The 26,974-nt window shown below is 44.3% G+C and overlaps 1 protein-coding gene across 4 annotated transcripts in view; it reads left to right on the forward strand.

The window, feature by feature from the left end:
- Positions 1-26,974, forward strand: part of PDE9A (phosphodiesterase 9A) — a 50,533-nt gene that overhangs the window by 13,871 nt on the left and 9,688 nt on the right. Inside the window, exons 2-10 of one of the 4 annotated variants that reach the window (XM_051618906.1) lie at positions 91-161; positions 2,079-2,156; positions 2,496-2,539; positions 9,790-9,844; positions 10,717-10,787; positions 15,128-15,212; positions 19,194-19,275; positions 21,631-21,705; positions 24,820-24,906. In XM_051618906.1, the coding sequence (XP_051474866.1) occupies positions 91-161; positions 2,079-2,156; positions 2,496-2,539; positions 9,790-9,844; positions 10,717-10,787; positions 15,128-15,212; positions 19,194-19,275; positions 21,631-21,705; positions 24,820-24,906 (648 nt within the window). Of the gene's footprint in view, positions 1-90; positions 162-2,078; positions 2,157-2,495; positions 2,540-7,926; positions 8,121-8,804; positions 8,866-9,789; positions 9,845-10,716; positions 10,788-15,127; positions 15,213-19,193; positions 19,276-21,630; positions 21,706-24,819; positions 24,907-26,974 lie in introns of those variants that run through there. The other 3 variants (XM_051618935.1, XM_051618913.1, XM_051618925.1) reach the window with 3 other exon arrangements.

Below are 26,974 nucleotides of genomic sequence, written 5' to 3' on the forward strand. Positions count from 1 at the left end.
GCCTGAATAGAGTTCACATCTCACTGGGAACTAACTTTCCTTTCTCTTCTTTGTCTTCCTTTTTTCCCCTGCTGCTGTTTGGTTTGGAAGGTGATCTTTAGTAAATATTGCAACTCCAAAGATATCATGGACCTCTTCTGCATTGCAACAGGGCTACCGAGGTAGGTCTCTCTTTTCATTTGCAACATTAATTTCATTTTTGTTCCTTTACTTCTGGGGGTAATTTAAAGACAGCCCCCAAGTTATTAATTTACCTGCTATTCAGGCTTCTGTCTCATTCCAGTCTACTGGAAGAAGAAACTGGGGCAACCCAGATAGCACCAGCTGGAAAAGTGCACAAAGCTGTGGCAGGCATTGAGCCATTTCAGTGACAGCTGCACCTGAAGAACAGAGTGAAATAGAGTAGAACAGAACGTATAGTCTAAAAAAGTAAAAGTGCAGAAGCCCAGCCCTGAGTGCACAGAGGTTATGTGCAGCTACCACTTATACCTCAGCATTACATTTTTTCCCCTATCAAGTGAAAAGCAACCATACATTTAAAACCTGTTTTTCAGGGAAAAATTTGGGGCCAATGAGAAGCATTGCCAGTAGGCGATAAGCTTTCTATTTAGATACAGTACAAACTAATCCCAAGTATGAGTTAGTCAAGCACAAGGTATCCCAGCAGAACCATTTTATTCAACATAAATATCCCCAAATCCATTGCCCAGGCCAATTATTTCCTAATTTATGTTGTTTTGTGAAGTCCATGCATATCTCCTGCTGTAATTTTCTGTAGGGTTTGTTTCTCTTACACAGTGAACAGCATCCAACTTAAATCTCTCTGTCAGCAGGGACCCAGAATCGGGTGTAGGTGTGCATCGAGGTGGGAGAGACCTGTGTGTGCTGGAGGGTTGCATTGTGTAGCACCCAGATGCTTCTGCACCATCTGTCCAGGATGGTGGTGCCGGGATAGGGAAGCGTCTTAGTCACATCTTGAAAGGGGCATCTGCTGTCTGCATGCAGGCTTTGCAATAAGCCATAGTCTTTACCTTTGTACCTACAGGTCTACAGTGCAGAAATAGCACAGTGGGGAAAAAAAGCCAATCCTTTAATCACGGATTTATTGCATGACTCCAGCTCTGGGGACTGAAAGATAAAATTGTCTGTATTGACTCAGAATTCCCATAAGCCGCTGGACAGAATGAATGCTCTTTGCCATTCATCCTGCCTTTTTCCTGCTATTACACATTAGAGAGGTTAATAACTCTCATTTTCCTATCATATCAAATAATTTCACTCCATCACCCAGAAAACTTTGGTTAACAGTTTTAGTGATTCATGATCAGGGTGTTTGCTGCCTGTTTGGCATTATATTTTTAACAGCAGACTTTCAAAGGAGTGTGCATTTCAACCAGGCTCCTGGAGCCGAAGCAAACCTCCAAGGTTTACATCAGAGCCTATGAGATTACACTTAATACAGGATTTAAAAAAAATACACACAAATCCCACCCCCCCAAAAAAAAAATCCAAAAAACAAAACAACAAAAAACCCCACAAACAAAACCCCAAATAAAACAACCAAACAAAAAAACCCAAACAAAATAACAAACCCAAAACACCACCCAAAAAAACCACCCCATATTCAGCAAGACGTTTGTTTTGCTTGTTTTGGTAAAGGAGCAGCTAGACTATTTTGAAACATTCATGGCACTGGTAGTCATTTGTATAGCATGAGTCAATACGTGGATGCTGAGTCAATGTATCACAAAACGTAACTTCTGAATAGAAATTATTAGTTGATGAGTCAGCAGAATACATGACTTAGTAGGGAGTAAAGTCTGCTCCAAGATCAAAGATGATCATCACACACAACATTTTCCCAGAAACATCTCCGGTAATCGAAATGGCTGAAGCACCAGTTCTACCCCATCCTGTGCTTTGACCCTTTCTGCACCAGGGTAAAACGGGTCTGAGACAGTGCCAGGCCAGGCCAAGGGTGCTGCAGGAGAAAAGATGGCTATGCACCATATACAACAGCACTGAATTTCAGCCAGCATTTCTAGGTCAAGTAAACCTCTTTGAAACATGCTTTTCAGGAACACAACAATCTCCCTTTTGACAGCAGACAATTGTATGGTATCCATTGATCCGACAATGCCTGCAAACTCAGAGAGGTAAGCCTTGCTACAACCTGATCTTAAAAAACAGTGTCAAGCACAAGGGAAGGGGTGGTGTTTGCCTGCAGATGCCTTTTGTGTGCGGTGGGACGGAAGCAACTCCCCGAAGGGAGGGGGATGACAGGAAGAATTGCATGCTGGCTTACAACACTAATGCCTGCTGGTTTTGAAGATTTTTTTACTTGTTATTAACGTAGGCGCAATTGTCTGAAGAAAAAATAGCGCTTTTAAGTGTTTAATGTAGAACATCTGTTCCCATCCCACCTTGTTTGCTGTCAAATGTGAAATAAAAACCACTGAGTGTTGTTAACATCAACCCTCCCTGACTCCTTCCAGGTCTCCATACAAAGTGATACCTGTTGCAACAGGGCATCTCTCAGGTAAAATGACCCTTCTGAACTGAATTTACTGAAGCTCAATTCGTGAACATTTGCACATGGAAATTATGTGGCTATGATGCAAGAAAGAAAGATGACAGCATCGTGGTTGTAGCTATGGCAGAGTAAGAAGTGTTTGATCACAGTGTTCTGGCGGAAAGCAAAAAGAAAAATGTCCCCAGATTTCGAAGTATTTGAGGGTGAGGGGGAATGGCTGTGGTCCAGGGGACTTTCACAGTCCTTAGCTCTGTTCTGACTCAGCACCACTGATGTCCTGGGAAAGTCTCACATGGAGCAGTGGGTTTTTTTCAGGCAACACAGATGATGTTTGAAAGCCTGTCCTGCAGTGTTTTGATAAACCTGTGCATTTCATAGCAAAGCTCTGCTGGAAAGCTGAGCACAACACTTGTACCCCGTGTTATTTCCAAATGGCTGCAGAAAGAGCATAATTTCTGTTGTGGACATGGTAGCTCTAACTTTAATAAATATTTAAGTACACCTGCCAAGATTAAAGAAGGATGAACAGACATATCTGGAACACATTCCCCAGCACACTGTGCTGCTGTACTCCACATGCAAGACTGAAGTGGCACTTCTACCATTTCGCTTTGCTGACCACTGTTACGCTCAGGCCAGTAGCTCTCAAGACACTGGAGCAGAGCATCTTCTTGGGGCAATTCCTGCAGAGTGTCTGGCCCACAGTCGCTCTTATCTGTGCAACTGCAGCATCTCCTGCCACTAGTACTGAGGCAGCCTGTATCTCCTGTACACTCTGGAGCTATAGGCTGGCCACTAAAGCAAGGGCTGCAGGGGAGTAGGAGATGCCAGCTGGGGACATAGTTTGGAGCAGTAAAATGAGAAGATAGGAGAGACAAGGGGCTAGAGGTTAAGATTTTCTTGGAAATGTTGACTGCACAGAAGGAACATGAGTGAGCCAGGAAGTCTGGAGCTGAAAACAGTAGTTTTCAGGAGTGGGTGAGGCTCTTGTATTAGGGGGCAAGGCAATTTTTCTGGTCCCATCTCATCTTCTGGATAGTGCTAATTGCAGGGCCCACCTCTTCTTGCTTAGGCTCCTGTTGTCTCACAGCATTGCCTTTTTTTTCAGATGGGGAGGTGGAGGGAACCAAAACTACTCTCTGAGGTACCCGTGTCTGCTGCAGCAGAATCATCTATAAGAAAAGGGCACAGCAAGTCAATCTAGGAGGGTGGGAGTGAGGGAGACAGGGACAGAGATACAACAGTGAGGAGCTTGTCCATGCAGAGAGCAAAGGGGAACAGAGAGCAAAAAGAACAAAGAAGCCAAGAAGCTGGGAAGAACTTTATCACAGCAAGATTTGTTACAAGCCATAAACAGGTGCCCTGTCAGTGATTGTCACTGTTGCCAGAAGGAGGTAGTCAAAGCCGTGGGACAAGGTGACTGCTAAGGGAAAAGAAGCTGTCTCCTAAACCATTTCCTTATTGTAACAAACTCTGCTGGAACAGCACCACTCTTCTGGTCCAGGGCTACACTATTTGCATTATCAGATGAGAAAAAGTGAGGTATTAACCAGAGAGTGTGTGCACCAGCTGGCATGGGTAACAAATAGCCATTTGCCCCAGGAGGAAGAAAGACCATCAAACAGAGCTGGCTGACCTCTGCTGGGGAATGCCACTGTGTTATACTATCTGGGAAACTGGTCAAAGGGCTTTCTAGAAAATCTGCCTTGCCCCCCCAACATGAAGCTAACCGTATATTTTTATAAGACCACGTATGACTTTTCGCACTCTCCCAGGGCCCTCATTTTTCACCCCAGCTGACAGCACACGGCTGTGCTTTGAGCAGAGCACAGCTCACTGTGTCAGCAAGGACTCTCTTCTCTCCCTGCATTTTATAAAACAAGGATTTCCAAAGATCTGCTCTGAAAAGAACAAGAAAAATTCTGGCGGTACATTGCCAAAACATAAGACAGAGTCTGCTATAGAAAGAGGAGGAAAGTTGAACTGAGTGTGATGAAATGAATGTTCCTTGGTATCTGTTTCTCTTTCGCATGGATTGCCATTAATCTTAAGCATTCCTGACATTTTGCTGAGAGTAGGAAGAATAAACAGAGTGAGAAATTGTTCCTCTTCATTAAAAGAAAAAAACAGCTCTGTTCCAGTCTTCACTTCTTAAACAACTGTGCCTTCGTGACTCTGCTTCCCAAAGCAACTCATCCAAACACATGCCAAAAAAGGGGTCACCCCAGTTTTCACAGCAGTAGGAAGTAATGCACCTCTTTCAACAGTATCCCAGGCAGCTGGAAAAGAGTGAAGCACGCTTCAGTGGAACAAAGACTGTAAAAGGTGAGACTGGAAAATAAGATCCTTTGGGAGGAAAATATAAGCAGTGGCTTTTATCCGGCAGAGGAGATATCCACTGGAGTCCTGCTAAGAAACCATTCTTCATTTCCTGGCCGTAGTCATGGGAGAGGGTTGGAATTAAAAAAAATTATTGTTCCAGTGAGTGTCCATTGGCTGCAGCAGCGATCGCCGCATCACCAGGGGTCAGCTGTCTGCAAGGCGAAGGCAGGGGCCCAGCTGGCCAGCTCTGAGCCTGTAGGGCCATTGCATCATGTGCTGTCCCTCAACCCACAGCCCCGACTAGAACACACGTGGCTATCTAAGCACAACATCAAACCCCCAGTGCCAAACCCTTGCGTCTCTCTGGGGTGTTTACACGACCAAGCCCACCTTTCTCTCCTGGAAAGGCTCTGGTCTGCGACTTCGCAGTGGAACAGGCTCAAAACTCACATGGCTGCATTGTAGCTGCAGTTAGTGAGGTCCAGGCACTCTGCAATATTGCTGGAGATGCCAATTAAATGAACAAATCCTACTAGCAGCACACTCTTGAGAAATAAAATTGAAGTGTGTTAAGTTTCTGATAGTACAGAGAAAGGAGCTATTGTGGAGCTCAAGTTAGCCCAATCCATTGTGGTCCTAAATGGTGGGAAAACATGCACAGGGGCTTTCCTACCACTCCAGAGTTCAAGCAGCAAAGCACACAAGTGACTCAATGAGTCCTTAAAGATCTCACCAGGAATGTGACATGAAAGGGCATGGCATGTGCCAAGCTCAGCACCAACTCTCTCTGCACCTCTGTCTCTAGCTTGTCCTGGTGGTTCAACACAAGCGTGCCTGGGGAAATGGGTGAGGAAACCCAAAGAGAGAAGGGCCCAACTGGGATGGAGGCCAGCATGCAGGAAGAGCTTTCCACCTGCCACTCCTTGCTCATAAGCCTCAGTGCTGGGGAACTCCAACAGAGCTACAACTGCTTGGCCAGGCTGAGACTGTGGGCAGCATCTTCACCTCCCAATTAACTTGCCATCTCATTATTTGCCTTTTCAACTAACAAGCTATCTAGCAGTTGCACAGAGGAAAACCCACAATCTTTATCCGGGATAAGAGCTTGCAGTGGCAGAGCTAGCTCAGCCAAGACCTGTGTAGCTCCCTGCTAGAAGGCCCACATCTGAAACGGTGCTAGCCCTGCCTTGCCCAACGTTGAGCCCACTAACAACATGTACAGCTGCACAGAGGTCTCTGGGGACTGCTTGTTTTCCCCTAAATTATTAAATACAGAAGCTCTTGTGCAGATTGCTATTGGTAAAGTGACAGAAGCTTGTCACAGTGTCTAGATCTTATTCTGGGATCTCTCTCTTCTCGTTTTGGAGGCATATTCATGCTCGCAGCTCAGGCAAGAGGGAAAAGGCAGAGACTGTGAGAAAAAAAAGCACCTCTCCTGCCTGCTGCTCCTTACAAGCATCCCACATGGATGTGTGTATTGGGATGGGGCCAACTGCTTCAAAATCACTCACCACAATTATCAGGGACTTGAATGCAGTAGCCTAAATTAACCTGAGCTTTCAAGAGAATTTGGCGCTCACTATGACATGATTCACAGATGTAGGCTTGGAGTTGAAGCACAACCCTTTCTGAGGCTCTTGTCCACCTGGATGTTTGTTTTTTAAATTCCTCTGACTGCCCAGATCCAAACAAACTGTAGAAAGGGAAATACAGACAGGAGCCCCAGCCAGAGGCACAGGCACACGTGAGAAACAGACCATGTGGCAGGAATTTGCCAGCCTGACGCTGCCAGGAAAAGGCAGACACCCACGTTCTCCCAGCCTTGCTTGGCCACAGCAGAAAAGACTGGGAAAAAACAGTCAACCAACCCCCCACAACCCTACTTGCACCTCAATGAGGATGGCAGGATGGCCAGGGGAGCCAGGAAGGGCAGGAGGATGGAGCTGGCTCCCCAGCCATGACCCCAGCATGTAACCCAGGAGAGGAAGAGTCAATGCCAAGCAAGGCACTGTGAAGCAGAGGGTGCAATGCCAGTGGGTTATAAGCCATCTGTGTCCATGCACATGTAACCTGAGCTGCTCCAGCCTGTACCTAGTCCCTGTTTGGCAGGGAAGGTCTGTACTCACTGCCAGCCCTCAGATCTGACCTCCACGGGAGCCACAGGAAAAAGTGCTGCAGCCATATTCCCCCACACCTGCTCTCTGCCCAGACCTGCGGGCTGCTGGAAGGGAGGGCAAAATGGCTCCTTGCTCTGTGATGCTCTTGCCAAGCTCCCTGCTGAGCCCAGCAGGGGCCAGCAGGCAAGGAGCTGAAATCCCCGTGCCAGCTGTGAGCGTGGGAATGAGCCATGGGAAGCTCCAGGAGGCCTGTCCCCTACCTGGCCATTATACTATTGCAGCGTCTTCTGGAGGGGGGAAGGGGGTGTGTGTTTCTAATTTTCATCTAAAATGCCCTGCATATTGTGCAAAAAATCTGACTTGCCAGACACCTGCATTTGCAAACGTTGCACACTCAGGGTGCCGGCAGGGCAGGGGGGAGCTGAGAAGAGAGTTGCTGTTGGCTTTTGGGTGACCCAGCAGGAGCTGGCGACCCTTGGCAAGCTGCACAGATTGCATCTGCCCATGCAGTAGGTTTTCCTTTTCACTGAGGGCATCGCAGCAAGACAAATGAAACAACTGAAGGAAAATGTAGCTGCATGCACCTGGGGTGTCAGCCCTGCCCAGAGCTATAAAAGAGAAGACAGAGGGTAATGAGTGGAGTAAAAGGACACCTAACCTGCCTGTTTTTCAAAGGAGTGGGCAAGCGAGACTACATCATGTTGGCACGATGTCTTCTTTTCTCCAGAATCAGGGGTTACCAGAGGTCTTTCCCTCAGAAAGGAACAGGGCAAAGAAATGGATCTTTGTCTCTTTAAGATGAGACGAACTGCCACTCTTAGTCATATATCTTTACTGCACCCTAGGGTTATAAAAACATACATCTTCGTTTTGAAAGTCTTTTATTACATCCATAAACATCAGATTGCAGCTGACTGTTCCCTGGATGAGAATATTCTAATACTGCAAGTGAGTTTTGACAGGGGGAGGGAGTGAAAGTAAGATATTTATTATTTTTTTTTACTGGAACAGTGTTTGTAGGGAACTTGTCAGTCTCTGGCATGCTACGGCCACTGTCAGAGAGCTGAGCTGCACCGAAGTGAGCGGACACGGGTTTCTCTACTTGTTCTCACTGTTGGACTCGGGTGCCAGCCCAGGTGCTGCATGCGGTAAGCTCCCCTCCTGTCTTAAACAGGGCTCAGCATTTGCTTTCTTCCAGCACTTGGGTTTTCAAATGGGTTTAGTAAGAGTACTGAAAAATGGGTCTTTGTGAAAAGAACTAAGCTCGTCATTTGCTCTGCTAGCCACACCGCTGGGAGTTAGATTGCGGGGGCGGGGGGGGGAAGAAAGAAGAAGAAAAATAAAAGAGGCAATTAGATCTGGGACTTTCAGAGCACAGAGTGCTTGCTCCAGTTTAGAGACACTGAGAACAGAAAAATTATTTTGACCAGAAAAGTGAATGCTCTTGACAAGTGCTTCTGACATGTCTAATACCTGAGGAATTGAAAACCCTTTCGACAGGTAAAAGGGCTATTATTTAGAAATATGTTGTAAATGCTGGGCTGTATTTCTGTCTGATGTGTTTCACCTGGAGGGTTGCACTCGGGAGGCGTCGTGCTCCCTCAGGCAAAAGCAAGAAGTAGCTTCAGAAATACCATGTATTTCTACATAGGGTATAAATGGGTGTTCTGTAAGCTGTAGTGTGTATATGAGAGCATGCAATGTTTGTGCTCCTTGGGCATGAGAAACTGAGAGTATATCCACATTGCAAGCATCAGAACAAATACAGCCTGGTGTAGTTTAAATTAGCTGGTGAGGGAAAGTGGGAGCAACCTCGAAACAGCAACTCAGAGCTCAGCAAAGGTGATTTATGCTTCCCCTGTCTGCGTGAATACAGTGTGGACAGACTGAAAGGTGGGAAAACATTGTTATCATACTTCTACTTTGTTCCTAAAGTGTACTGTCCCTTAAAATCTGCCGTCTTGTTTTAAGGACTGGTTTGCTTTTCACTGTGTTAGTGATTACAATCCTGTGATGGTCTTAGAAAGGGGCTGTGGCTTCACCAGGCTGGCTTTAACAAGCCGGCTGAAATGCCCAAGCACTGGAGCTGGTGGTGGGAGACAGGGAGCTACTGGCACGAGTGCTCCCAGAGAAACCACTGCCGCACCAGGTCAGGCAGCAACGGGATCCCCATGGGATCCCTGCAGCCACTCTGTCCAAGTTATGGTCTCAAGGAAGAAGGGGTTGGTAAACTTGTGCCCTGCTGTGTTCATCCCATGAACCAGGAAGGGCGGACCTCATTCTGCAAGGACAGTCACTTTGGCATCTCACGTTTGCCTGGAGTTTATGCAGAGCACTGCGATTCGTATGAATTTGCACCAAAAAAAATGGTTCCCAGGATAGTGTTCCAGTGTAAGTCTGAAAGGCAAACTAGGTTTTCTTGTGCTCGTAAGCTGTTGCAGTCTGGCACAGTGTGCTGATGGTGTAGAGGCAGTCCTTGTGAGCCAGACCTTTCAGAAGCAGATGGCAAATCTGGGTGTTCCACCCAAGAAATAGGAAAGAGGTCTTCTTTCCAGAGAGTACTACCTTAAAACAAGTCACTTCTCAGAGATCCAGCACCCCCCCAAAAAAAACCTTCTGAAAAACCTTAACTGCAATCTGCAGGCAGAGGAAGGCATGTGAGATGAGGAGTCATTCCTAACTGCTGTCATGAACGACTTTTTGGCTAAACGCCTCACTATCAGAGCTGGAATTCTGGGCATGCCACTTTGCAGGGGGCTAGAGGGTATCTTCTTTCCTCTGTCATTTTCTGTTAAATCTCCCTTCTATTTCTTTCAGAGAAAGAAGAATTGTTCCAGAATTTACTGGGACAGATTGCTGAGCAGTTCTCAAGGTAAGAAGCTGAACATAATTATTAATTTAAAATGCTATTTCTTATATCAGCATGAAGCAAAATTTTCACAGGTGGCAGAGGGGCGTTTAAGATCTCTTTCAAATCCCACTCTTCCTGCCAAATTCAAGCCTGGTATAAATGTTATGTTAACAATATTGTGTTAACAGCACATGTTGTTACCCATGTCCTGTTGACAACAATACAGTGGCTTAAACCAAAAGCGGTTTTGTTGATTATCTTTGCTCTAAAAAGCAGATCAGGTAGCAAATATAAATGTTCTTATTGAGCTCCTGCCCTCTTAGGAAGCAAAAGAAATGCTTCTTCATTGAACAGCCAAATAATCTGATTTGTTTCATTTCTCCCTTTGTCACCCAAGCATGTCTCACCTCTGAGAGGGTTTCTCAGCACCTGTACAGCTGCTTAGTTTGTTCTAGCTGGTTTCAGTAAGACAGATCAATCCCACCACAGCTCAACAAATCACCAGTATAACTCAAAAGGAGGAGGGCTTCAGAGTGTGCAGATGCTGAGATGAGGCTGTTAGGTGAAGCATTATCAATTTAAGTCTGCTTCCCTGGGGGGTACAATAACAAGTCACTGCCAAGAGAGGAGGTGATGAAGTGTTGCAAAGCCACAGTACATTCCCAGGGTCATAACAAAATCATTTCTTGTTAATTATTCTGAACATTAAACTCGAGTGAATTTTCTGCCAAAATTATAGCATTTCCATGGAAATTGTTCTTTTCCTTATGGCAAACACAGTAGGACAGATCAATCCTCTGAAAAATATAGACATTTGTAGCAAAAGTCCTTTGTACCTAGTGTAGGCACAGCACTAAATGTATAATATTAATACATGAAGGTTTTCTTTTCAGGGTTTTTAAAATCAATGAGCTGAAAACGGAAGTAGCTAATCACTTGGCAATGCTGGAGAAAAAGGTTGAATGTGAGTGTCCCTTTCTTCATATCACCGTGGGAACTGGTGTCTCAGAACTCCCCCCTGGTCTCCCAACCCTCGTTGCACCCCTACTATATCCCGCTTCTCACAGCCCCTCTGCTTTCTCCATTTGCTCATAACTTGGCTGTCCTTGAGCTCAGAAGGCCACTGGCCTGCCTGGGATGAGGCAGGGGGAAGGTGGGAGGTCATGGTGGCACCCTTTGGACTGTCAAGGTCAGGGAAGGATGTCTGGTGTTGTGGGCACCTGCAGCATCCCCCAGACTCAGGGGCCATAGAGCCCCCTGCTGAGCTTTGGGCCCAGGGCTACATCCTCCTGCTAGCATGTCCCTACAGCACAGGGTCTCCACCTCCCCATGCCCCAGCTCCAAGCCCCTCAACCTGCCCTCCCAGGTCCTGCCATGCCCCATGCCCATTCCCTCCAATCTCCCCTGCACCCAGACGAGACCCCCAGTGCCCACTGCACACACAGCACAACCACAGGGCGGAGGCCGAAGCGTCCCTAAGCAGGCAGCTTAGCATGGGCTGCAGAGCAGCCTGAGGGAAGGTCTCATGATCTCCTGAGGCAGTGGGCTGCAAACATCAGGGTTCACCTCTCAATGGCCATGTTGCCTGGCAGAGTACTTGGCAGTGCCCAATTCTTCACTTGCTCGGTGTGTAGCACAACCATACTCAGTTACTGTGCAACGACCAACTTCCTGTGGTCAAAGAGCTCCTTTCTGTGTTTTGGTGGTAGTATTTTTTTTGTCCCATGCAGCATCTGATTTGTTGTTTTTCAGTATATTAAGCAGAACACAGGTCCCAAGGAAGAGGTGTGAATAAGGCAATGGCACCCATCACTGTTTTGACACCAAAGGCCACATCCTTGCTGATACATGGCATTTCAGTCAGGAGTGGGCAGAGACTTCTCCAGCACTATAGCTGCAGAGAGAACTTTCTCACTAGAGCTAGCTGGGGAAAAAAAAAAAAAAAAAGAAAAAAAAAATGTTTCTGGTTCATGGAAGAAGTTGTTTGCTTGAAATTTCCCCCAACCAGAAGGTACCTTGACCCTGCAGCTGCTGCGTGAGACTGATGCCTTTGTCAGCTGGGAGGGAAAAAAATGTCCTTATTCAAAGAGCAGCTGCAGAGGAACCTCTCACTGAGACCACCCCAGTCACAGGCTCCTGGTGTGGTGGGAGCCCTCCAGTGACATCCATGGAGGGGGGAACCTGCAGCATGTCTACCCCTGCACAGCCCTCTGCAAGAAGCCTAAATAGCAATCCCTCCCAGTCTTCTTGGCTGCAGTTTACCCAAGGCTCTACTAATTTATTCTTTTGTCTGAATGAAAGAAAAAGGGGGGGGGGGGGGAAATTACTTCAGTCCCTGTGCATTTTCTGTTAAGCTTCTGACCAACTCCAGTCCTCAGTGTTAAATGCCATGGATGGGAGCAACTGAGGCAAACATGCCTGTGGGTCTTCCAATCCCCTTGGCAGCCCAGGTGAGCAATTCCCCCCACCAGCTAGGGGCTGGTTTTGGCCACTGGCTCTCCCCAGTGACCCCCTGGGACCCTCAGCTGCACCCTGCACATACACTGCCTTTCAGCATCGGCAGCCTGCAGTGGTGGAGAGAGATCATGGAGATCTGCACGTCACTGCCAGCAGGAAGAGCTGTGGGCTTGCACCCTCTGGCACTTCATTGCTGGTGTAGGGAACAAGCCCACCCAGAGCTGCTGTGCCTTGCAGGTGAACTGAATTCACTGGAGCCCAGACAAGGCTTCCATCTGTAAGTGGGTCTCACTGCTGATGGAAACAGCAGTGGATGTAGCAATCTGCTGCCATCCTGCCTGAGCTCTCGCCATCCCATCTCCAGCAGCCTCAACCAGCTCCCTGGGTTGCCTGTCTACAAGTTCACACATCTGCTCAAAATTGGACTTCCAGAATTTGCAACAGAGCCAAATCTGCAGCATTTTAAAATAATTCCAGGTTTTCATGTTTAAAAAGCGGAACTGAGAGAGGAGTGTCTAGCCTCCATACTTGAGCTGGGCTCCCAGAGGCTGCTTTAAGAGCTGAGTTTAAGTGTTGGATTCAGCCCAAGGATTTCTTTAGACAGCACAGGGTCTTTTCAGAAGATATTTCTTGCTGCAGAATAATATAATGGACTCTTAATCACTTTATGACAAGGCCATTTATCTTTTGCAAGCCAAATGAGAAAAGAATTGTACTTCCATTTTTACTTTTCTCCTACCTTCTTTGGAGATCCCTTTTCCACCGCTTTCACATGCGATCTCCAGGATTTCTTTCCCAGAGGGGATGTGTGTGTGGGGATAAGTGCTCATGACAGCACTACATCTGCACCTCACATAAAAAATTCTCAGCTTCATTCCCATTACTCTCTAGAGACTGCATCACAGAGATATGTTCTCAAGGAGCCAAATCTTTTAACTGATTTTTAAGTCCCATCTAAAGCTTGTGACTTCCCCTTGGAAAATGTGTCTGTGCAGGGCAAGCAGTGGGAATGCGTTGTCCCATGGCTTGACTTACTCTGCCCCAGTGTTCACACAGCAGCCCACACATGAATAAGGAAGCTGGCAAAAGCCCTTTACAATTTGTAAGCATAAGACATCTACCTTAAGAAAATGATTGTGTAAGTCCTCTGCTCCCCTGGAGTGGTGTTGGAAGAAAACTAGAGAGATGCAATACAAAAAAATGCTCAGGGCTGCCACTTTGTGCCGTAACTCCTCCCTGCAGTTGCCTGCCTCATTACCCTGCTGGTCTGATAACTCTGCTTTGCTCCCACTGCTTCCAATAGGCACTGGCCACCGTTTAGACAGTTTAGCAAACGGGCTATCCACAAACTTTTCCCAGATGAGGCACCAGGGTGGTACACAGCAGCACCAGGCCCGCAGGTCAGCTGCAGCTGATCACCAGCAATTGAACACATACCCGAAAAAGTTCAGCCAGGTACCCAGAATGAAGATATTGAATAAGCAGGACAGCATCTTGCCTGTATCATCATATTGTGATCACCTAAACAAATTGCTTTTAACTAGCAATAAACTGCTAGTAACAATACTAGAAAAAAAAAAAAAGTCTGGAAATGAGATTTTTAAGTGGAGGGTGTCCCTGTAATCAAGCATAAATCGAAACCCCTTCCTTTTTCTCTCCTAATATATGGCATTCTGGATTTGGGTCATATTCCTCTCTGTTTTTCCCCTTTCCTAGTTACAACAGCAATCTTTGTTGTTACTAGCATAAAGGAAACAAAACTGAGGTCTCTGCTTATCTAAAGAGTTGTGCCCTTCCCAGACAATTTTTAATCACTTACATGCTACCCTCCAGATAAGTGTGATTTTGATTATTATTTTCTAAGAAAGTGACTGAATGTTGATTGTACAATTGCACATTCCCTCAAGTTCCCTGAACCACAGCTTGTCCATGCTAACAATGAGTTCAGTAAACAAATGAGCTGTGAAATGATTGCATGGAATGGCATGTACGTAATAAACGGTGCTGTATTATGTCCTTGAGCATGCTGATAGTTCAATGAGAGGGAAAGAAAAGGGAGAATATTCTCATACTTGCACTGCCTTAGGTTCTCATGGCTACATGGAATGAAGTGCATTGCTGCATAAACAGGTAATCAAACTTTTTGCCTTGCGGCTCTCGTAATTACGTACAGAAGGGGAATATAGGATTTTTTTGTGCCCCATGCAGAAATAACCTTTGATTACAATATTGATTGGCAAAAAGAAGTGACAGGTCTCCAATACCTAAAAAAAAATATAAATAAAATAAAATTTAAAAATCATTAGAGCAAAACTTCTCAACATTTTCTCTCCTGCATTCTCACTTTGGTTTCTCTGTCTCTAGCAATTCCTCTCAGAGCTCCTCAATGCTCTGCACGAACTTTCAAATTAAAACCTTTTATCTTAATGGGAATTCTAATCCTACTGCGACGTGTTTGCCTAGCTGCGCTTATCACCCCATCGTGGGAGGGTCTTTTTTTTTTTCGCTCAGGATTTCCTTTGATTCGTATTCTACAGCAGAGAAGTGAAGGCACCAGCACAGCTGACTGCTGCTAACAATTGTGGAAAAGCTGAGACGTTATAGCCGTTCTGTGAATTAAAATACTGTAGCTATTATCTAAAACTGGCAGCAGATAATTCCTCTGGGTTTGCAAGATATATCGCTTTGGCAGCACCTGCATATGTGAGAACTGGGGCAGACTGTGAGAGCTCACTGGCTCGCTGGAAAACCCCACTGTTAAAGCCCTTTGAAATTTCGCACAATTGTGAAACAGGATCCTTCGACTTTCGCCATGGTAACACCCCTGTTGTTTTCCTTTGTTGACAGTGGAAGGCCTGAAAGTAGTGGAGATTGAGAAATGCAAGAGCGACATTAAAAAGATGAGGGAGGAAATGGCAGCAAGAAGCAGCAGGTAAGTTCTGCTTCGGACCTAAGCAACGAAATTAGCATCTGGTTTCTGCAGACTTGAGTTACCTACTGGGTTTTGAAGTAAAGGAGCAAGGAAATGGATAACCACGAAGGACAGTGGCTTTAGTTTAACATTGGAAGAACTACAGCCATTCAGCAGTTAAAATAGCACAGGCCGCGGGAATTGAGAAAAAGGTCTTGCAACAGGGAGTTATTTTTCACCATACAGAATGGGAATTCTTCATCCAGACTTACTGGGAGAAAGGGAATGGGAAAAGAACTGCATAATGTGGCATTTGGTTGGGAACCAAATGCTAACACTCAAGTCAGCTCAAATATATTCTGTGAAAATATCAAATAAATATGTAGCAGCTCTTCTAATTATGATCTTGTGCTACTATAAAACACCCATCTCAAATTCAACATGAAGCTGGGAACTTACTTTCTTATGCAAGGGCTCACTGTGACTGTGAAGTTTGGTTTTGCTGTAATTAAAACAACAGCAGAAAAACTTGCGTTCTGTATGGTACGGTCTCAGATGGAAAGTCTGCCCCCTGTGTCACTGAAATATCCCATTAGGAAAAACAAATAATCACTGTGAGATTATGGATACTTCTGGGAAGGTTGCTGAAGAGGACAGACCATGTTGCTCCAAGTCTGGGTGAAAGGGATTTTTCTCAGCAAATGCAACTATTCTGTATTGACAGGCTCTCTCTTTTTCCTCATTTGGGGTCAAATTCTCTGACCTTTAATCAAAGCTATTTCCTATTGAGGGCAATGGGACATTTGCTAAAATAGTTAGGGTTTATAATGTCTCGCTTTTATAAATTTTGCCATCCAGGTATGTCAAAAGGCACAGTGTTAATACATTCCTATTAAGTCTAAGGCCAAATTCAGCTATCATACTAGCATAAATGCAGATTAACATAATTAACCTCAGATCTGCTCCAGATTTACACCAGTAGGATGGGTTGCAGTTTGCCCTGTGACCTGCATCATTTCTTGTACAGGCGTATGAGGAAATCTCATTAGAAAAATCAGAGCTCAGGCTGGAAGCAAACGCAAAAATGTTTATGCTGATTTGTGCTGGGTGTGATGTAAAACGTGCGTGCCCTAGTATGTATCTGTACTTTTCCTCAACTGTTGTAGGAAGCTGGAAGAGCTGCTATCATAGTGACTCACGGGCAGATAGGGAATTAAAACCAAGAAAAGAAGTTGCAGCAACTTCAGGTACGCCCAGTTGCTGTATGAGGCTGTCCCAGCAGCAGCCGTGACTCATTCCTCTCCCAGATCTTGTCACCTTACAATCTATATTTTGTAATATAAACAGCAGTCAGCTAAGAAGAAAAACAGGAATGGAGTGTGCTACATCTGCCCAGTGCAGCCAGGTCCAGCTGAGCTGCAGTCTTCACCAAAGGCTTGTGGTGAGATACAACAGCCACCAAAAGCCAGAGATCAGCATGGGGCACGATGATGGAAAACTGTGTTAAAAACCAGGTGTAGTGCTCAGCAACAAGTAGAGCTGGACACAGATGCACACACTAGTTCCTCTGAACTGCTTTCACTGAAGAAGGAGCCTAACTTGCTCTGCTCAGCATTAATTTGTGCCAGATCGATGTGGCAGCTGTGTGCTGCCGCTGCGTGTCACAGCTCTCCTTGGTTGCCCTGAGCTAGGTCTTCCTCCTCCTGGCTGCACAAAATTCTTCTCGTGATTGTCTGTACCCTAAGGGCTTCGGTCTCAAAGCATCAGCCAGATGTGGCCAAGGTCAGCATGTAACCAGAGGTGGCTAAAGTCACCTCTTTTTTTTTGTAAGAGTGAATAGAGGATGCTCCTTGGTGGCTGGCATCATCAGGAGCTGCTAAGGAGTGACCTGTGTTACCCTATCTCAAGTGACCACTGCTCTGCAGAGGCCATGTCACTGGCCTGCAGTGATCCCTGCCTTGGGGTGCTTCACCCCAAGTGGCTGATCAAGCTCTCTCCCATTGGGATGAAATACTTCATGCTGTTGGGGGAAAGAAAGGCATCCAAGGGCAAGTGGAAGTGGTTTTGCTTCTGTTTCGACTTGTCATCCCTTGTGCAATGTCATTTGCTGGATAATGTGTTACAGTTGCTATTAGAGATCACATTTAAATTTAATTCATGGATAGAAATATGTGTGAGTGGATACATTCCTTCAAGAGCATCACAGCATACAAAGCTGTATTCTTGTATGTTTATGTATTCTTACATTTGCTGTTGCATTGCCAAATGATTGAGTAAAGATGAACACCTAGGTTTATAAAAGTAATTGTGCACAATGAATTGTGCATCTCTCCTCTTCAGAAAAGCAAAGCAGCCTCACTTGCATCCTCCCAGATTTCTTTGGCTTTGCTGCGCTGCTTTTTGTGATCACCACAGACAGATGCGAATAACATTATAGTGTCATTTAAAATCATGATCATTTGCAGATACAGCTTTACATTGGTAAAGGTCTGATGCATCCTGGCTCTGCTGTGTTCCCCAGTGTGGTAGGATGAAGGCTTCAATATCTTACTACAGATGGAAATTAAGGATAGTTGGCTGACCCTCAGCTAACCCTGATAGCCAGGTCCTATTAGGGCAAGGAATGCCCCAGTCTCTATTTTTATCCTACTAATACCCCTCACTATGGAGTTTTGAGGAAACAGCTTTAGAAACTATTAAGACAGCTTTTCATCAACTGAAAATCTCCTTAAACAGGGCAGGAAAAGGCAGCTGACCACCATGAACTATGGGATGACATAACTGTCACAGGATTCAGACAACACCACCATCAGAAATTACAGCAAACATCAGTATTATGAGGAGAAAATAAGAGAGACCTGGGCCAATTGTCAACAGAGTAGCACTAAAAAGAGTTGCAATGCAGAATATGCAAAATAATTTTTAAAGGGACAAATAAAGTTAATTGAATACTTTGCTTGGGTTCTTTTGAGGGATTCCTTTTAGCTTCATTTGGCAGGAGACTTGAAAAGTGAGAAAGGATAATCCAAATGTTAGGACTACAGGTATAAACACAAAATGCAAGCACATCAGCCTCACATGAGAGTTATTAAAGTCCATGTGATTAACAACCTGGGAAACACGTGTTGAGTTAAAGTATCATGATTGCCATGGGTGATACCACAGAGCACTCAGTTTTATTGTGCTCCCCATGGCTGGAAGGCAAGAAGCTGCTCTTGCACTGCAATGCAGCAACCTAGGTGTTCTGCAAAGACAGTAAGGCTGGTGTGCACCTCCCACCATCATGGTCCTGCTGCTCAGGTGAGATAGCATCAGCTTGGCTCTTTCATGTACAGAGGAAGGAAAAATAGACAACTGCCAGTGGGTGCTGGTGTTAATAACCAGGCAAGGGCTAATTACCTGCAATTGCTGGCAGCAGCTCCCTTCCTCCAGGTCTTTCCAGGGAGCCAAGCAGACTGTGTCTGCCGAGCTTATGCCTGGCTGCTGTTTTCCCATCTGAAGGGCAGCAGGTGAGATGGTCATACTATCAAAATGGATGGTCTTTCCCAAGGTTGTATGAGGCCTGGAGCTGGGCTGCAATAAGCCACGGGCTCAGCGGGTGCCTAGACTAGTAAACAAGCACAGGCATGCCAGTGTCCATACTCAGTGTGGCCTCTGGCAGGGCTCTGCTGTCCTCGGACAGCAAACTGCTTGCTGAAAGGAGACTTATTTGTTTAAATAGAAGTGTTGGGTATCCATGGATACGTGCCTGAAGACAGACAGTCCTTGCTTGAATTAAAATAGTGGAGAAGGGGCGACAAGGGGTGTTGTACAAGAGGATAAAATTCTAAAGAGGATCACACTTTGAAAGTGTTTCAGCAACCTCACATTAGAAAGGCAGAGTCTGGGGAATGGGGTAATTCTCCAAGCAATGCCTACTGGGAGACCAGAGTGCTTCTGGCGTTTTTTTAAGGCACTGAGGTGGTATTCCCACAGTATCAAGAGCTGAATATTTCTTTTCAGGACTAGCTGTCCCTGCAAGTACAGCTTTTCGGATGAAAATAAGAGGCTGACCCCCCGGCGGGATGTACCAACCTACCCAAAGGTACCACTCATTCCTTGATCTTCCCGGAACCCTAGAATGTGCTTGCCATCCTGACAAGTGCTGGTTTACAGTGCATGATTCCCTGGCCATCTACCTCCTAGTTATTCTAAATCCAGGGCCTGATCCAAAATCCCTGGAAGCCAACAGGAAAAGCTGTTGTTGCCTGCAGTGACTTAAAGTTGGATCCTCAGAAGTCTTTAATATTTGAAAGCTCATTAGTGTTTGAAATGTTAATGAACATTTTGCATTCACCACCATGTAACGCTCTTCTGTCTAGTGGTATTTGTTTATTCTCTGTGCTCATAGAAAACAATCAAAATAGCCTACAATGTTGTACCCTAATTGAAAATAGTGCTGCTGCCTGTGTTCTTCTAATGGATTATTTTTTAATTTAAAAAGTAATTTATGGGGATGCTTCACCTAGGGAAACAGAGAGAAAATGTGACATTGGATTCTCTCCAGAGTGATTCATTGTCCCTGTGAAAAATGAATTAGTGTATTTGCTAGAGAAAACAGTAATGCTTGAAGAAAAATGTTTACTGGGCAAGTACAAGTACAAATCCACAGTGACGAATGAGGCTAAAACCAAAAAGCACACAGGAATTTTGGTCCTAGCACCGTAAGTGTTTGCCCACAGGAATTATTTAAAGCTAACAGATTATGTCTGCTCAGTGCCCAGCTCACACCTGTACCAACACCAGCTCACACATGTGCAAATCATACTTTAACAGTAGGCATCTGCTTGTATACATTGAAGTTGGCTCAGCCAGTTTGAAGTTCAGATGGTCACATGTGATGCAGGTGTATGATATGGATGTACATCCTTGCATATTTGTCTTGAGAGCCTTACAGAGCAATGAATTATACGTTCTTCTGTTTTTTCTGCTCTGCCTAGCAGAAATGACCCATATGTCTCTGAAGCAGACACCATGAGACTTACATTTCCTCTAATTAACTTTTACCCAAGAGGCTTGTGCTCCTGACACTTAACACACCTTTTCACAAAATATATCTGTTCCTAACCAGATTTTTTCCCTTGATAAATGCTTATCTTGGATCAAACTTCAATGTACTGCTATGGCATTAGGATCTTCAATGAACAGCAAGTGCTACAAAGAGTTGTACTGACTGAGTTGTACTGTGGAGTAAACTGGTAGTCTGTATTACTGTATTACCCTCAGACCAAAGCTCAAAGGACTTTTGGTTTTAAAAGTCTGAGATCTGTTTGATAGATAAGCACAATTTATTATCAGTTGCCAGGCAGTGGATTTGTCCAATGTCAGTGAGGTTACAGGTGATGAGCACAGTGACAGAAAATGTCATTACAACACTGTTATCAAACAGCAAATCTAATGTACTGCCAATTTGCAGTTTCCTTGCAGAACGTCATATTAAATGTACAATGTATATGCAAATGCAAAAATCATTGCCTTCTCAAGAAGGAAAATTAATCTTCTGTGTTATTCTTCCTTGGATGAAGCATCAGCAATTTGATGTCTAGTAATATTTCATTCACCTGCTCAGTAAAGTAAGCCCAAACTATTTAGAGACAGCCACTGTAAATGGGCCAATTGAAGCTACAAGGTTTTTGTTTCTGAGAAAAATTCTGACCAGTTAAGTCTTGAAAAGTAGAATCAAGATCTCCCTTGGTCTTTTAACCCTCTACATTTGTTTTTTTTTTCATTTTTTTATGCAAATCGTAACTGAAAGATGAGCTTCATTTTGCTTTGAGCCTCTGAGTGTAATGACAAAAAAAAATCACTTGACACTAGAAGGCTGACAAGCAATTTGAAAATGTAAGCGTTCTTGAAAAAACATTTTAAATAACAACATAAATCATCTGAAAGTAAATATATCATACCCACCAGCTAATTTAACACTGTAAGCATAGACCTTCACACCATCCAGCTGTGACTGGCTGCACCAAATGTTGCTGAATTTCTGCAGGCAGAAACCAGTGCTCCATCTGCAGCCAGGGATGGATCTGTGCCCTTGATATCCCCATGCTGGATTTACCCACAACCTCATCTATAACACCTCTCCGCTCCTCCCTTTCTCCCAAATCCTCCACCTTCCTGCACCACAAGGAACTCCACACTGGTGCCATTGCCAGCAGTGAGCTGCCTGGGGACTTGCTGCCAACCAGGCATGGGCGTCCTGGTGTGACCACAAGCAGCTGGTGGGGACGGGGAGGAGGGCTGGGCAGGCAGAGGGAGAGATCTGTTGTGTTCTCCTTGGGAAACGTGGCTGAACCCCGTGTGAATGGAAGCCTGGGAGTCCCAAGGACATGTCGGCAAGGGGTCCCATGCCAGGATGGGGGACTCTTGTCTACACTGACTGCCTTTCTGTCTGCAGTACCTGCTGTCCCAGGAGACCATTGAAGCACTTCGGAAACCAACCTTTGATGTCTGGCTGTGGGAGCCCAACGAGGTAAGAGTGCCGTGTTAGCTGGGTTAGCATTCCTTCTGAGAGCTGACAAGGCCAGAAGAGCCCTCTGAAAAGGTTGGCAGGGTTGTTCCCCTTTTCTGCCCCTTACTCTCTATCCTTTTTTAATTTTCATATCACACCAGAATACAGTGTTTTTTCCTAACAGATGCCAGATACATTATGCTGGGTTTCATATTCTGACTCCTTTTTATTTTTATTTCGATCTCTTCCTAGTAATGTCCCAGAACAATCAGTGCACTATCATTACTGACACATGAGTTCTCTCATGCCATTTTATCTGAACAAGTCAATCCCTAGCAAAGCATATTCTTAATCTCATCATCAATAACTCTGCAGCTCAATAAAGCAGCGGGCTGCTGTGTGCAGAGGTGCATGCATTGATTCACACCCTTCCAGGCAATGTTTTTTTCTGTAGTGTTCTCTGAAGAGCCTGCAAAGCTGCTATTAGTATTTTGTTACTGCTTCATTTTCTTGTTTTTCTTGCCGCTATTGCTATTTTTCTTATTGCTGTTGGTGTTTATTGTTTGTCACTTGTATTGCAGAAGGTTCTGGAAGGCCCATACATAAATATCTGTAGAAACATGAAGGAGAAGGATGCTTTCTGTAATGGCCAGCTTATAATGTAAAACTAGATTCAGCAAATACAAGCAAATCTCACCTAGGAAAAATGTAAGAGAGAACAAAACTAAAGCAGGATTTTAGCATTGGATTTTTCCCAAGGGAAGGATTGGGTAGTTCTACCAGAACCCTCAGCAGCAATCACCTTAATTATTACCTCTTCAGTCAGATGTTGTGCATAGAAGAGTCATTCAGGCTCAGCACCTGTAGGTCAACCTGACAAGGAAAAATACCCCATACCCCACTCACAGTAACAGCATCTTTCTTTCAGGATATTTCATCCAGCTAGTAGAGTAACAGATTGACTCTCTGGTGGCTTTAGGTCAATCTCCCATCCACAGAGGCTGGCAGAGCTTCCCTTGTGCTATCTGTGCCAAGCTGAGGCTGGTGCTCTGCAGTTACTGCTCTCTCTCTAGCCCCTTTTCTCTGAACCACAGCCATGCAACTGCTCAGGCAAAATGGCTCACCCCCAGTTTTCGAATGCCTGTCAGGTCTTTACAGCAAGAGAGAATTATGACCTGCCAGGTGGACCATAACACTGTTGGCTCATTGTTGTTCTGGCTATTAAGAAAGAATAGGGAGAGACAAAAAACATTATCCATGGATTCTTGTGCGCTGAGGCATAGTATATTAGCACAGTAACTCATTCAGAGTACTAGGAAACACTGCGTGGTGGCAGGAACAAGGCAGGAACAAGAGGGTGCAGGGATTAGACATGCACTGCAAGGGGGAGTGCTGAGCAGAAATAAGATTCTGCACAAACTCTGGTGAGCTGAGCACCATATGGGTTTCTCTCACTCTTTAACTCTGGTTTATATTTACAGAGAATATTTCAATTCTGTCAATGCTTGCTTAGCAATGAGCATTTGCCCACGTGCTCCATGTGGGACAGGCAGGTTATAAACCATCATCTTCTGTAAGCAAATTAGTAATGTGCTATGCAACATCTCAGGTAAACAGAGCTGTGCAGCAAGCTTGCATTCTCTTTCTCAAATGTCCCTTTCAAGCCTTAGAAAAGTCCAGTATTCAAGCTTTTGCTGTTGACCAAAAAAGCTAAAAATGAAAACTGAGATTGTCATGTGTTCAGAGGCAGGAACTTTGGGACTGAGAGTCAACCTGCCCCTCACCCAAAGCTCTCTGGCAACAGCTGGAAGGAAGTACACACTTCTGAGGGTGATTCAGATCATCTGGATCAAGTTTATTGTCACAGAAAGTCTTTTCTGAAACTACTGCAAAACATATATTCTACGTCTGGGACTAGGAACAAGACAGGGTGGTCTACAGCAAAACACCGGCCTTGTGATCTGAGCACAATTCAGCTCATGATATTGTCCCTGAAGTCTTGCAGGAACGTTGTCTTCTTCCTGTTCAGATGACTCAAAATCAGCCCCCCTGTTACTGCATGAACTATATATATTCCCTGGATGAATATAAAGTTTCGTTAGATGAAATCATTTTTCTGGAGAGTCTGTAAGAGCCTAAATAACAGAAACCTAACTAAAAAAACATCTCCAAGGCCATATTTTTGACATTACACTCATTACATTATTGCTCCTGGATTGGTCTACAGTCTAAGGACTGCATCTGCTAATATCATGGCTACATTTCAACCCCTGCAGATTTTGTCTTCAGAAATGGGAATGCAGACACATAAACTCTGTTCATTTCTGACCAGTGGCAGCTGTTAAGTGCCCAGACACACCAAATTGTCAATAGCATTCTTTTGCAATATTTTCAAACCCGGAAGATTTACCAGGAGTGGCAGTGCTAAACTACCTGCACCCCCCTTCCTACCCTAGAGCAGATGTTGTCTCAGAAGAGCAGTCTGCCTTTGCATTTCAGCTATTTGGATTCACAGTTACAGTTCATGGGAATAGATGCTCACAAACCCTCTGCAATGTTTTGGTGTTATAATGGGAGTCTTTTTGTTAGCCAAGAAATGTGAGTTAAGATGATGGATTTAGGAACTCGTAAAAAGTCATAAACAAAGAAGATACTGACACGTATCTAGAATAAAAGTTTAAGGTTCTGTTATTTTCTGCTGTCATTTTCTATACAGCTAGGGCCTGATCCATTTCTGTACAGCTAGGGCCTTTGGACTTAGCGGAAAAACTCCCACTGATTCCATTGAGCATTAGAATATATCCCAGATTAGTTGGCAAAATGGCAATAGTTTTTTCTGTGAAAAGGAATTGCTATGATACACATGAATCACAGTTACTATAGAGAGCTGGTGTGATTCAAAGCCCTGCACAAAACCTATGGGGTCAAAAGCAATCTGTCTGCTTCAAAAAGCTTTCAGAACCTCTCTGTCTCCCCTCTTGGACTGTCTTTAATCATGTAATCTTTGAACATCTTTCTTTCATCTTAACAAGAGGGCTCTGCAATTATTTAACACTTTTGAGGAGGAAATTCACTCTGCAACATACTGTAAAGTGATATTTGCCAAGTCAGTAACCTATATGTTCCTGGCTGCAGATGCTGAGTTGTTTGGAACATATGTACCATGATCTTGGGTTGGTAAAAGACTTCAACATCAATCCTATCACGTTAAAGAGGTGGTTGGTAAGTATTTCAAATTACTGATTTTAGCAGTTTTTCAAATTCAAAAATAAATAAACAAAACATTTAGTCATTAAATTAACTTGATACACATGAGTAATCCCACTGAAAACAGTACATCTATACAAATTCTTAAAATCTAAGTGCTTCAGCCAATGTTTGCATTTGTGTGGTAATCAATGGCATTTTTTTACTGTTTTGCATTCATTTGCTGAGGTTTCTACTGAAAGCAGTGCATTTCTGGTGAATGCTCTTGGTACCTAATGTAAAAGGAGACGAGACGAGATGAATGCCTTCAGAAATGGCCAAAAAAAAAGCCAGTCACAGGGAGTCAAAGAGCAAGGCAGGAAGGAAAAGAAATTGCTGAGAGGTTAAATAACTTCCTTTGCCTTGTTTTTAATGTTGAGCATGTTGTAGAGATGCAAGACATGATAAAGATGAGATCATACCCCAAATAAGATGTCTAAAGAAGAAACACTGATGTATTTAAAAATCAATACGTTACCAGGTCCAAGGGAGAGCATAAGAAAGAATTTGCTAAAAAGCTGAAGAATAAATTTGTATTTTCAGAAAACCCCATCTTGTTCCTAGAGAACTTTACAACAGCAAAAATGTTACCCATTTTTTAAAAAGGATCTGAATTATAGTTAGTAAAACTTACATTTCTACCTGACAAATTGATTGAAACAATAATTAAGAACGTAATTATGTGGAGTTCATTATACAGATGTTTCATACAATTCCTCTAGCAAAGAATTATATCTCACTAACCTCTTCTCTTTACTTGAAGAGTATGGACAGAATTGAGGGAACTGTTTTACACAGTTGTTATAGGCTCCCAGAAAGGCCTGAACAAATTCCACAAATTCAGAAGGTGGCTAGAAAACTCTGGATTCATCATATCATGAAGTGCAGCAAGAGTAAGAAGCACCTGAGCACCAACATACACGGGGCAGTGACTGTCACTGCTTGGTGCTCTGCTGCAGCTAACAAGGCATTAGGCTGATCAGAGGCTGGAATAGGAATAAAATGGATGGGTGTTACCATGTTGCCATAGAATGCATAAGGCATACCTGGCATTTATGCTTAGGACTGGTTAAGTCTTTTTAGAAAAATGGTATGACTACTTTAAAGGAGGTGTAAAAAAATGACCAAGACCTAGGAAATCTCTCCCTGAAGAAGGCTGATGAGCTCAGTATTGTTGACCTCAGTAAGCAGCTGAACAGAAGGGGTAGGATGAAACCAAATACAATCAAGGCTATCATAGTGTAGATAAAAGAGAAAATATCTTTCTCCTGTCTCACAGACTGAAAACATGGGAAACAAGGTGATACGTCAACACACTTCAATATGCCACCCACATACATTACTGCAGGCAGCTTCTTGGGAACTTGTATGTTCCAGTAATTTGTTACCAGTAGCATTTAAGACAGTCTCATTCTGAACAATGAGGGGAGTTTATGATGTATTTTCTACAAAGATTAGGCAGGGTTACATTTCCTTTCTTAAACACTAGCTTTGCAGAAGGAAGGATGATTAAAAAAAACTCCCCAAGGACTCTGTTTCACACTATGATACATCCCCAGGCACAATATGGGCAGCAGTTTTAACTTAAGTGGTTGAGAAAAAGCCAGCTCATGAATATGCTTGCTTTCTTGCTCCCACATGCACTGGGTACAGAAATGTCCCAGAAAGGGGAGGAAAGGATGACTAATACATCCCAGTCACTCCAGCCCTTCAGTGTTCTGAGTCAGGAGTCCCCTGAGCTCCACTGCTGGATGTATACATTACAGTTGTGCAGTGCTGTATAGTGCCTGGGCATGACCATGGTGTCCAGGTGGAGGCTGTGAGATACTGCCCACCTCCTATGAGCCTAGCTGTCAACCATATCGTGCCACTAGATATTAATTTTAAAACAAAAATCTTTCTAAAGTCCTTGCTGCAGACTTAGCTGAAGAGCTTTTGCAGTGAAGCCCTGTAATACTGAATTAGCATTGAAAACCCACAGTTCTCTTGACCGCATCCAGAGCTCTGAGGCTTCCTAGAAGTCAGGTCTCACATTGAAGGGCTT

The sequence above is a fragment of the Apus apus genome, chromosome 1 (genome assembly GCF_020740795.1).
Source record: "Apus apus isolate bApuApu2 chromosome 1, bApuApu2.pri.cur, whole genome shotgun sequence".
In the NCBI taxonomy this organism is placed as follows: domain Eukaryota; kingdom Metazoa; phylum Chordata; class Aves; order Apodiformes; family Apodidae; genus Apus; species Apus apus.